This window comes from Centroberyx gerrardi, chromosome 15 (assembly GCF_048128805.1).
Source record: "Centroberyx gerrardi isolate f3 chromosome 15, fCenGer3.hap1.cur.20231027, whole genome shotgun sequence".
NCBI classification, from domain to species: Eukaryota; Metazoa; Chordata; class Actinopteri; order Beryciformes; family Berycidae; genus Centroberyx; species Centroberyx gerrardi.
The window spans coordinates 12,275,466-12,288,875 of NC_136011.1; the positions used below are offsets into that span (position 1 = coordinate 12,275,466).

Consider the following 13,410-nt stretch of genomic DNA (forward strand, 5'->3'; position numbering starts at 1 on the left):
GCTGACTGCCACAATTTAAAGCTATGGCAAGCGGCGTGGTACTTTTCTGCATGATTCCGCGATTCTGCGTCTTCTCTTTTTTTCTGTGAGTAAAACGTTGCTATAACCCTGGTTTTACGAATGAAGATCAAGAGTTATTTCTTATGGCCTTGCTGATGCTCATTCAGGAGCTACAGTATATATTGTGTCAGAGGAAGAGTGACAGGCAGTGACAGATTGTATACTGTGGGGATGGGCTCAGTGAGGAACCTTTAACAGAAAGTCTGTTTTAACTCACAAATGCTCCTGTTCTCCTCTACGACGATTGCCAGTGCTTTGCAGCTAAATTGGTGTTGAAATGTAGCTGTTATTTTTTCTCTGCACCGATCATTGGCATCCAAGCATGTTGAATTGCCCTACATTCTGTCTGGCCGCCGTGCGCTCTCAGTCACATGCACGGTATTCTTGATTTTTCTCACTGAATGCAACAATATGCTCTTTTAATGCTCATTGGCTAATACTTTAGTCCATCAATGAATTCAGTCTCTTAGATATTTTCATCAAAAGACCACCATGAATATGAATAACCATGTTATAGCCATATTATTAGTCCATTTCTCTCTCCTTCACACATGCCTAGAGTGCAATAATGCACAGAGACTGTGTATATTGAATTTCATTTATGGTTACCATTGAATATGACCTACTTTTAGTCTGGCTTGATGAGATTAGCATGTGAATGTCAAAGACATGCTCTCACCAGGACCTGTCAAAGCCTTGCCACGCCAACATGCCAGTCCGTTTAGAGACCCTAGTTTGGCTAGCCTTCAGTGGCATGGTAAAGCCATTACATGCTGTTGCAACCAAATGAATGAGCATAGCAGTTGCACAAGGGGGGCGCTCGTCATCTACTCCACTCTCTTTCCTGTGTTTTGCTTGAGTCATGCTCAGCTTCTTGTCCTCCAGTGGTTGTTCATATGTTTCTTGGTGATGAATAGCCATTGAAAGGTGAAGTCTGTAGGGTGGCACTCTACTCCTTGATTGCTCCTGCCAGAAGGTTGTACAGTGATAGATACTGCTTCATGATATACCACCTTTAGATGGGATATCCCAGGCTCGTAGGACTCATCTGATGGAGCAGTTCACTGAAAGCTATGACATCACTCACCTATGAAACACTATTCATGCCCATACCCAAAGATATTTCACCTTTCATACTTTGATTCTCAGATAATATATTTAACATTGTTTTCATTGTATATGCTGTATATTGAATCATACCAGAAGAAACCTCAAAGACTAAGATCGTGTTATGATATCAACTGTCAGTTATTCTATTATTCTTCGACATCAGGCTTGTTTTAATCTGTAAACCTAATTAGCTTCTCACTGTGTGTATCTCCCACTCAGGTGTGTACGCCGTTATGAAAGCCATCTAAATCGCTGCCATCCGTGCTCTTCAGCCATCTCACCGTGTGGCCGCTTCATCGCCTCCGGCTCCGAGGATAACTGTGTAAGTTGTGTAGTATCGTACATACAGGGCTTCCTCCTATGTCTTTCATTCCCTCCTATTTATATCTCAGACAGTCAGGTTTTTTTTACATATTTGACAAGATTACTTATACATATGATAGTCAGTCAAGCTTTTAGGTAACAAGTAATAGGTAATAAGTCTCTCATACCTTTACTTAAAGCTGTTTAATGGTGAAGTGACATTCACCAGAATGCCCTGCACATCATTTCTATCTCAGAGAATGTGATATGAAAGGAAAACTGGGATGGACCTCGTACGTTAATGTCATGTTCTTTTACAGTGTAGTGTAAGGCCCATTAAGGCCCAGCAGTTTGATTCACACCTTTTCACAAGATATCCCACTGAGGGCACAGACAGAATACTGAAAATTCTCTGCAGACAGTGTTATAGACATACAATTGTGGAAAAATGTATCCGTGTATCATTTATTCACTGGCATACTGGCATCAATTTCAAGTCATGGCTCAGTTGAGTTATGGCATCTGTATCCTCGGTAACTTCTGAAGGCAACCTTAGTTTTATAGCCTGTGTGGTGCGCCCGTGCCCGGTCACTATAGTGTCAATGGTCCAGCTACAGACTTACAAAGTTGTGGTGAGAAGGTCAGTACAAAGCTTGGTCGGAGTTGCACACTGGCTGCACCTGCTCTGCGTGGCTGCTGTATACAATGTTAGGTGCTTTTCACACCAGTCCATTTGAATCGGACCCCGGAGCGTTTGCCCCCTTGGTTCGGATCGTTTGGGGTGGTGTGAACACACTAATGGAACCCTGGTGCGGACCAAACAACCGCTCTCTGGTCCGCCTCGAAGAGCTGGTCTCAGGCCACTTCCAAGTGAACTGTGGAGCGGTTCATTTCTGGTGAGAACAGCATTCGAACCAATCGCAGGAAGTGTACCATTTACTGTGCATTTTATTGGTTAAAAACAACATCTTAATATCCTGTTTTGGTGCATGATTGCAATCGCCAGCTCTATAGTTTGGACCAACTTACCACACTGGTCACGTATGGCAAATGCAAACAAGTCGTGGTAGGATCTCATCAGAGCCAGCCTTCTTCTGTGATAAGATTGTCTGATTGCAGAGCATCATCCTCGAAATGCTGAATATTACGAAATTATTTAACACCTGCATTCTTGACAGGCGTTCATATGCGTAATCCTCTAGAGTCTGCTGATCTGCCTCCAAATCAAGACCGACATGAACAGAACATATGATTTGCTCCATATGATGTAAGATATAGTATAGGCAGAAGTTGCAAAGGTTTTGTTGTATTTTTATCTGCAAACTGACCAATAATCAAACAGCATTTTCAACCACATGGCTTTGTTTACAAGCTCTGGACCGTTTCATTTTTGGCTTTGTGAAAGCGAACCAGACCAACTGAAAAACAAAACAATGTATCATTCTCGCATCTGGTCCGAACCAAGGAAGCGGACTATCAGGTGGGAGGTCAGATTTCAGCTTACTCTCTCTCTCTCTCTCTCTCTCTCTCTCTCTCTCTCTCTCTCTCACACACACACACACACACACACACACACACACACACACACACACACACACACACACACACACACACACACACACCAAGTCACACCAAAACAATTATATATTGGCACACCAGTGAGCTTAAATTGAATTTCCAAGTTACAGCTCAATTTTGGTCACATTTGCATCTGCCCGCACATGAAGATTGAATTGGCAACATGCCCTTGGAACATTCATTGGATAAAAACGTAATATACTTCACAAAATCTGAATGATTCTGAATGAAAGGCTATTCCACATTTTTACCCATAAGAAATCACTGAGAGACTTTTTTAAAATCCAAAATAAGTTTTATATGATGGATCCTGGATATTGTTGGGGTGGTTGTCTTTTCAGTATCTTGTAGATTTCGGGCGCTTCTCATCTTTCAAAAAGGGGAGGGGACAGCAGCACGTGTTCCAACTGTCAGGGGATAATATTCGATCCCAAGGAACTGGAAAGGTTGATCCACTCCAGTTGATGGTCGAGCCTTAGATTCAGAAGGAACAATGTGGATTCTGTCCTAGTGGACCAGCTTTTTCCGTCTCACAGATAATCAAGGCATCATGGGAGTTTGTTGGTCCTGTCTACATGTGTTTTATGGCTTTGGAAAAGGTTTATGATTGTGTTGCCCAAGGTATCATGTGGGAGGTGCTGCGGGAGTATGTGATGCCGGGGCCACTGCTGTAAGCTATTCAATCCTTATATACTTGGAGTGTTTGCATTCTTGGCATTAAGTCAAGCTCATTCATGGTTGATGTCGGACACCAACAAGGATGCACCTTGTCCCCTTTCCTGTTTATGGAGAATGTCCAGTTTGGTGACATTATGGTGGCATCAGTGCTGTTTGCAGATGATGTCTTCCTTTTGGCCTCGTGCATTGGACTGGCTTGAGTGTGATGCGGTCAGAATGAGGGTCAGCATCTCCAAAGCTGAGGCCATGGTTCTCTCCAAGAAAAAGGTGGCCTGTCCCATTCAGTTGGGTAGTGAGCAGCTGACCCAACTGACCCTAATTGCATTGTTCATTGCATTGAAACCTTGTGTAAACTCTTGTAATAGCCACGTCTGCATCACATACCAGTTGAATGTTCGTGGAACATTTCTGTATCTTTGGTCTTGTGAGCTCAGTACGCTGATGGTCACATGCGAGAAGTCGATGGCACCTATGTCATTTGGAAAGTCTGCAACATAATAGAATCAGTCCTTGATCATGCATCTTTGCATGTCAGTGTCTGGCCAATATATTTATTCTTTGGTGAGTCTCCCTATTAAGAACTGCATCAGGCAGCACAACATAGAGGTCTACGATATTTCCACAGTATTCTCACACTTAAATCAAAGTCTCAGGCCCATAATGCATTTTGTGTGGTTTCTTTATATTCCACTTTTGTACTGCCAGGATGCAGTGGACAGTGAAATGAGATATATTCCACAAGGGAATAGTATGCTTTTCATTGCACTTTAAGGTGTTGCTCCTCATCCGAAGCAATAAATCGATGTGTGGGTCATGCACGCTCATCTTTTCCTCAAATGGTGGTTTCATAGAAAGTGTATACTAACCCAGTTGCACATCATAACCCGAGACACGTTCCATTAACTGAACTTTGATGGCTGTTGAGCTGAGAGAATGTGACCTTTTGTACTGTTATATGAAACCAAGAATCAATGTCTCAAACCTCATTCTCTGATTGTAAATCTGAATTGTGGGTTAATGCACAAGATTTCTCTCCTCATTTTTTATTCACAGTATGTTTGTCTGCTGTAACCATGCCTTTTTGTCAGCCAAATCATAGTGCCAGATCAGTCCTGGATGAACTGGTGCATCTTAATGTTGTTTGTATCTGCTACCATTTATGTTACCTTGTAGTTCTTGTTTAACCTGAAGCATCTAAGGCAAGATTCTGACCTACTAGACTTAAATCCTTGTAAGGATGGTGGAAAGCAGGAAAACAGCAGTATAGCGCCATCACTTTCGCCTTCCATTTAAGGGGAAGACAGCGTTCGTGCTTGACTCTGAGTTTTTATTTGGACTCAAGCCTTTTTCCATAGAAGTCAAATTCAACATTCATGTTGAAGCAGAACTGTTTAATTTCTTTTCCAGACTGCCTTATACTTGCTTTCAAGAAGAAGAAGTTTTCGGAAGACTGCCTCCCTTTTCCCTATCCATCTCTCTCTTCTTCTGGTGTATGTGTTTGGTGAAAGCAGTGGAATAATATATGATTGCTGCTGGTTATTATTAATTGCGGGGACTCGGCAAAGCACAGACATTTGAGAGCATCTCTGTCGAGATCGGACATTTCCAGCGTTTCTTGGAAGCCGACAGAGTGTACGGTAGTGAGCTACGCCGTACTTATTTGTAGCTGCCCTGAGACTTCCATAAGCCAGAGACATTTGTACTTGTCTCAATATTTCACAAAGCAATCATGGAAAAAAGAACCTGCATACTCTAAAAAGACTCCCTAGGTCATATTACACATTTCCCACCAAAAATAAGGCCCAAAACAATCTAAGTGCAATATATGTGCAATGTGGTACACGCTTCAATATTACAATATTAGCCTATTGTACTATGTCATTTAATTTGAGTGGTCTTGCACTGTGTGTGTGTGTCTGTGTGTGTGTGTGTGTGTGTGTGTGTGTTGATGGGTGCATTCAATCTGTTACAGTTGAATATGTAATGAACTTATCACCCTGAATTGCTTCCCCTCATATCTTGTAACATTAATTAATTATTTAGAGGCCTGCAGCTTTCTAATAAAAATTGTTAATGCAAGCTGTATGCCTATTCATGAGTTGTCACACTTCAAGCTCTATTGCCCTTGCCCCCTGCTTCACTCGTTAATATAAATTGGTGCCTCTGGAGATCCATGTGATATTTAGGCACCCCAACCTAATGCCCTGTTAGGCACCACACACCTCAGATGCTTTAGACAGGAGACTCTCTACCCAAAGACCTTTCGAGGGAGCTCACATGAAGCCTTTTTTCGGGGAAGCATAATAAAAAACAGCTGCAGGAATCTGATGAGTCGCCGTCTGGTAACAAACATCCCCACATCTGGTTTTATCTGTGCTCATGGCACTGCAGGAAGAGAATGGTTTAAAATCCACTGATTGTGTTTAGAAAACCAAGAAAAGCAGTGTACCAAGCTGATAACTTGTTGGTTCACATATTTATTCTAAGGTTTCTAGACCAGCAATATATGTGTTTCTTTTTAAAAGTCACAAAAATGGTGCATCCTGGTGGCGCGATTGGCTACGGTGCGGCATGTAACTGCGATATCCTGGGTTCGAATCCAGCCTCCCAATCTATCCTGTTTATGTCAACTATCAAATATGAAAAAATACCCCAAATATAGCCTTTCAAAACTCACTTTCTGTTTTGTACTGAAAAAAATATTCCCCACCCACTGGAATTTCAAGACACCCCTCTCATCCCTACTCCTCCCCACTACCGTTTTCAACTGCTCAACGATGGAAGATGGTCCTATGGGCGACCAGCTTCGCAAGACATTTCATTCTCAAGCCAAAAAAGCAAATGACAAAGCTGTATTATTATTACAGTATTTTGCATCATTGTATATTACCTCTTTGCTAGACGTTTCTGTTGATTTTCTGCTCTAATTAGCTAGCTTACACATCTCTGTTGTGAAATGTTACTTTATTATTTGTGTCAATTACAGGCCACCCTAGGCCAGAGACAATTGCAATTCCTTGGTCGCCGGAAGAGTATGATAAAAGTTATAGATTACATAATGCCCCTTTAGCCATAAATGAGACATTGGCGTTTAATTGCTCATTCTGCTCATTCATACATTTTGCTTAGAAAATAGAATATAAATAAGAAAATAGAAAAGAAAAGCACATAATACTGCAGCTCTGCTGGATGTGAAGTTGCTCATTGTGGAAGTTCAAATATGTGCTTCTCATCCTGTTCTTTGAACTTGTGTCACACTTCAAGTTTAAGTGAATATTTACTGTTCACTGATCACCTCAATAGCTCGCTTCATATCTTGCTTAAGTCACTGAGTCACTGTGTTTGGGAAGTGCTTTCTATAAGAATATGAATTGCAAAACGTCTTACAAAATAGTGCAGACTGTAATATATTAGTGATTAGTAATTATCAAGAACTTGGTAACAATCAATAATTTGGTTATCGACCTGTGGCGGCTAAACTATAAACTCTGTGGCAAGCGGGGCAGGAGTTGAGCATTGCTCTGGAGGCCAAGAGAGCCAGGAGCCGACCATCCGAACAATGAGGCGCTCCTGTGCCTAATTAACCTCTGTCTATATCTGTGTGTTTTATAGTAGGTGCTTGGAGATGAACTAGTAGACAGCGTGAAGAATTTGCCACGACAGCAGTGCGGCTGAATACTGCCTAAAAGCCTATTTATTTACTGAGACTGTTGGACTTACCCAAAGTCATTTGGGGATCAGTCCAACAGTCGGGGATAAGTGATTCTGGCACAGGCAATACCTAATTTGTTGTGCTTGGTTTTATTGTTCATGCTGAATTAAAATACCAGCAAGAACCAAACCTCCCTCTCCAGTGTCCTTCACATCAAACTCTGAACATGGTCACAAACTTCTTGTGATCACCATGAAACAAACTTACAGTGTGATAATACTTACTGAAATGTAAACTATGAATTTAAGTCATATACACATATATATATTAGCTTCAAAAGAAAACTATTTCACACAAAATATGATTAACCTGAGTGTAGGTAAGATTACCCTCTACTACATCCCAGCATCCAATGTTAAATCATGTTGTTTTTCTCATTTAGTTCATCTCATTCATTGCAGGCCTATGTGTATGACATCCGCTGCAGCAGCTACCTCCACAAGCTTCAAAAACACTCTGACACAGTGCTCAGCGTGACTTTCAACCCTGCCACACCTGAGGTGAGCATCAGTCTTTCTCTACCATTCTTCTCTGTAGACCTGTCAGTTCTGATGTCTACACATACACAAATACTCCCAGTGCTCCATCTCACAGAACTGGAAGTTCTCACTGTCATGTTAAAAGAAGCATCAATCTTTTTGCTCAACATCATGATAATGCATTGAGCAGAGTAATTATAAAGGCTCAGTGGATATTTTACCTTCCCCTGGGATATCTACTTGGATATCAGGAGGCCTCTAAGTATAAAAGCACACAATGCCACATTGATTCCTTGTATTCCTTGGACTCCATGATTTGCAAAGTGGTATTACTCTCTCAGTTCTAGGAATATCCTCTGTGCCAGAGGGTGGCTGGATGTAAGAGTCTTCCCTGGAATCTGTTGTTTAAGGGGATCTGCTGATTTTCCACAAATTATATGCCAAATAGCATGCTAAGCTTTCTTGTCTGTCACTGAGCAACAGAGTCTACAGATGCTGTGATACACTTTGAATCGTACTACTGTATACTCATGTCTTTGTTTGGGCTTTCAGAAAGCTCTGCATTATCAGTCTTTCGTGTTTTAGTTTTTAGCTTAATCCAGCCAGTATCAGAAACTTTAGTGCTGCAACATAATGCATCCGGTACTTATTTTTGATACCACTGCCCAATGTTGGACTAAGTTTGCAGTAGCCTGAGTGGTGGAGAAACAGGAACAATTGCTCCTCTGCTGTTCAATAAGCAAAAGCAAACCTGGGCTTTTGCACTGTGAAGTTTAATACTACAAAAGCAAATAGAGAAAATGTTTGGAACCATCATCAAATAGTTCCAGTGACCTCTTTCATCATTACCCGTGAATGTAAGTTGGCTACTGGGAAAGAGTTTCATATACTAGCCATGCTGAGTAATACATTTCAATGGTTTAATTATTTGAGTGGACAGTTTTTAAAGCTATAAACAGCATAATAGTCTAAATTTCACCATGTGAAGGGTTTTCCCAGGCGGGAAACTACGAGAAAATTTGGGGTGATAGAGTGAGAGAGAAAAATGACCCTAAAGTTGTAATCCGTGGTGTATAATTCTCAATCACCGTGAGCTTTAAAGTGAAAATGGAAAAGCTAGGTCTGTTGGGCACAAGCAAACAAGGGGGTGCCTCTATTGTCTTTGTTTTGTGACCTGACAACCTTGGTTTGACCTAGTTTTATATGAGAGAAACCAGAGTGGATGTGGATTTACTTATTTTTTTACAGAATGGACTACTAATGATTTAGTAACACACTACATAGATAAAAGTAATAATAAAAAATAAAAAAATAAAAAATTTTCAATCCGATGTTAACTCCTTGTGGAAGAAAGAATGTTGGAATCCTACTTTCTTTTGTTAGTCAATAAACATTAGATGTTCCTTATCATCCTTAGCATAAAAAAAACGTTAAAAAAAGTAAAAACACCAGTTTCAGTCATGACAACAAAGTAGTGTTTTCTAGTTAGTGTTTTAGTAATAGAAATGTGACCCCACGCACACCAACCCATTTCAGTTTTGCCCTAAATAGTCAGCTATTCATCACGTAAATGTGTTCTTCTATTGAAGATATTTCAGCCCGTCCATATGACAAACTGGATAAGCCTTATTCTCATATTAAAGCCAAAACAGGGATTGCATTGTGGTTTCTGAACTGCTGAGTAAGCTTAAGTGCAGACACATGTAGGTTGCTGCTGAGAGAAGGTATAGAGAGCAGTGATTTGGGGACGCCACGTTTTGCTGCTGCGCCTTCTTTAAGTGTCGCGGGCCTAATTCAACAACATAGTGATAACTCCAATGTCATATCTTTATCCCATTTACCCTTCTGTCCTCTAATATCCAAGCCAAGTTCTACCAAGGTGCTCAGTCTAGTTCGACAGCACAAGGTATAGTTACATCATGTGTTGTAAAGTGTGGTTTGTTTGTCATTTGGCCATTTAATAGTTAAGTTCTCTCTCCATTACTGCTTGGCTCTGTGATGTGGCCTGAGCGCTCTACCTGGCCTGTGAAACAGCTGCAGAAACGATGCCTCACTCCTTAAAGACAGGACACTCAGATAGAAAGCCCCTGGATCCCTACAGAATTTGACATGCCAAGACCGTTTCACCGTAACTCATCTATCTGCGCAAAAGATTGCCTGTCCCACATTTTTTATCAGGACAAAAAATAACCCAATAATGCTACCCCCTACACCACCCACCACCGGTGCTGCTCTCTCTCTCTCTTTTTTCACCAGTGTGTTTGATGTAAGTGACTACAGTTATATGGAGACTAATTGTTTAAACCTGATCAAAACTATCTGAATATATTGGAGAGGGCTAACTGTTTTTCGACTGAGTGCATGCAGTGGAGTTTTTGTGTACGTATTTATTGCTGAATGCATTTAGTGGTCTAAGTGGAATATACCCTCATGAAGGGCACTGAAGTGCAAACACTTAGGAGGCAAATGTGACCCAAACTGTAATTTATTGTATTGTTTGTGTTGTATTTTATGTCGACCTGCCCTGGGACTGCAGATGGAAATTAGCAAATAGCTATAATCTGGTGCAAAGCATCTTTTCTCTTTTCTGAGATCAATGTTCTCTTTTGCACATGGTCCCTGACAAATAAACTTAATAAACTAAACTAAACTAAACTGAAATTGGAAGCTGACTAACAGAAAATTAAATTTGGGTCTTGGTCCAACTTTTTAAAATTTAGAGCAATCATGGCAACCTCTCGCCTGTTATCTGTTCTTTTCTAGCCAAAAGTCAGCTTGACTTTGTTTACCTGAAAACTATTTTTTTTAGTTGGCTGAAATCAAATCCCCCTGTTCTTCTATTGGTTTCATTTCTGCCTTTGGGATGGGCCCCAAAGTGTGTCAGATAGTTATGTTCCATGGCACCACCGTCAGGCCAACACTTTTTATTTATTACTCCTGCAAAGTTGACTCAATCTCCACCATTTAAAACACTGCATATTTCAACTGTCTATATCATGGCTATTCCAGAGAATTTTGATACACGTAACCATTTGGCCAAGATACACAAATGAAGTCAACAGCGAAGATGCACAAACCTACATTTAACCAACATTTAATGCTAGAGCAATCAAACTTCACACACATATTTGCAAAGGGGTCCCAAAATGTGCTAGATCATATTTTGGTAGTGCTCTATAATGTGTCTGTGAGGACACATTATTGTGTGTGTATTTGGCCCATGGGTTGCTTGCGGCTATATTAAAAGATAATTGTTGTCTTTAATATGGGTAATGCCCCTAAATTCAATCAGCGTATTAATGTTAAGAGAGTTTTTTTAGATTCACTGTGATTGAGTTGTATAATATTCTGAGACATCCAGCACATGGTTGCAGAGGCAGTTTTATAGCGTGTCAAGGCTATTTGGATTTTCAGGTTTTATTGGGCGATATAACTGGGTATCATCGGCGTAGCAGTGAAATGAAACATTTTCCTTTCATTATGTTGCCTATACAGACTAGTAGGATTGGCAGTTTGTGTACTGTAATGCAACAGTTATTTTACATCCCGTTAAAATCATGAGCAGAACATTATAATATCATTCCTCATACTCTTTTTCATTTCTCGTCAGACACCTAGTTCATAAACTGTGGATTTCATTCCTTTTCCAGACATTGTTATTAATCTCAAGCATCCCAGACAGACATGATGGATGAAAGTTTAAGAGTAGAGATAAGGGGTCACAGTGAAGAACAGTGTCATTCAGAGGTCATGTTGCCTTGTCAGGCCAGGAGATTGCTTCATCCCGAAGACATATTTTAGGAGTTCTCGTCAAGGTTGCGTAATTTGCTTAAATATCACTTTAGAAATAAGACACACTTAATTTATTGGATTTATTTTGTGTTGCTGTTCAGACAAGGTGAATGGAAGTATTCAGGATGCGATAAAAAGGAATAACTCTGGAGGTAGATATTTGTTTTTGGTTCATCTTGTGATGTAATATGCACTAAGCACGATTTAAAAATCATACATCACTCTCAAGTGTATTAAACATTAAATTAGAACATGTTAGGATTAATTTGCAAATAAAAAATAGTAATAGAAACTCTGGAAACTATTTAAGTGAGGAGCTGTAGCTATCTCATCTCAACATTCAGTCTCTCTTCCGTAGCTTCTTCCTCTTGGCAGCTTCACAGAGACACTACTGACTGTCAGGCAGTTGGTTACTCAGGTCTGCACAGTCTCTGATTGCTCTGTACGACACGTTAGTAAAGCAGGAATGATATCCTCAGGCTGAGGTCATCAACCTCTTGTTGAAAACCCACCTTACCCTTAAAGTGGGTTTTCAACGTATTCAAAAATATTTTGGCTCATTGGAACTGATCAGACAATATATATTTCTGGGTTATGACAGGATGTAAAAACATTGCCTCTTTAGTGAATTTCACTGTTGTGGATTGTTGCTGATCATATAGATAAACCACATTTGACAATTTACTTTGCTGATCTGTTAAGAAAAGTAAACTTGGCAATGTCTGGATGATTGACTCAATCACAGTGACCACACAGGATTTGTGCCATAAGCCATAAAAGAATTCCAGATATGATGATTTATAAGTGAAATATAAGCTATAACCAAGACTACTTGAAATCCCATTTTCCAACTGTTCTCTCAAAGTCTTTCTGACATTCCATGTGTGTAGGATGGGTGTGCTTATGTATGTGTGTTTGAGTGTGGGGGTGCATACCTTTGTGCTTCTGCGTGTCGACATGTATACCAAAATTGCTAAACAAACAATTAATTCAAAAATTCAAAACCTCAATTTGCCTAGCATTTCAGTCTGCCTATAAACCTACACCCTGCAAAAATGTTGCTTGCACCTACAAAACATACTGAGGCAGCATTTTACACCACTTTTTGGTTACATACATGATTGTATTGTGCTGTCTGATCAGCTAAATATATCTGGATTTACCTGAAAGGTGATGCAAACTGCTGCTCAGTTTTTTGCAGAGGTTTGCATTCATTTTATTATTTTGGGCTAGCATAAGTGCTAATACCCTGGATCAATAAAATTTTCAATTAAAAAAAATCCCCAAAACCACTCTGGGATATATCTTATTGATGGATATGTGTTATTATCGATGTCTCTGTTTTAATACATCCTGTGCAGCATTTGTTTGAGCTTTTACTCCACAATGAGGTTTATTTTATAATAGTTCTAACAGTTCTGGCCCAGAAAATATACTCAATCCTCAGACATACTTCAAAATATACTGTATGTTAATTAGATTAAAAGCGCAAAAGGTCTGGCCCCAGTTCTCTGCATATTCTAGACGCACAAAATGCCTGTGTGCATGGGTGCTAAATCAGAATCTTCCATTTTGACAAGTGCAAAAGCATTAGCCCCCTTATAAACATGTAGTAGATTTGGGCCTTCTTTCCCCTCCTGAAGCAGTTTCATTCATTACAGCCAGAGAGATCAGGCCCTTTGGAGAGGGATGCAATGC

At 40.2% G+C, this 13,410-nt stretch overlaps 1 protein-coding gene across 1 annotated transcript in view; it reads left to right on the plus strand.

The window, feature by feature from the left end:
* The window catches only part of wdr27 (WD repeat domain 27), a 58,129-nt gene that overhangs the window by 29,716 nt on the left and 15,003 nt on the right, over positions 1 to 13,410 (plus strand). The window contains exons 21-22 of the mRNA XM_071898040.2: positions 1,390 to 1,492; positions 7,843 to 7,941. Of these exons, the coding sequence (XP_071754141.2) occupies positions 1,390 to 1,492; positions 7,843 to 7,941 (202 nt within the window). The remainder of the gene's footprint in view (positions 1 to 1,389; positions 1,493 to 7,842; positions 7,942 to 13,410) is intronic.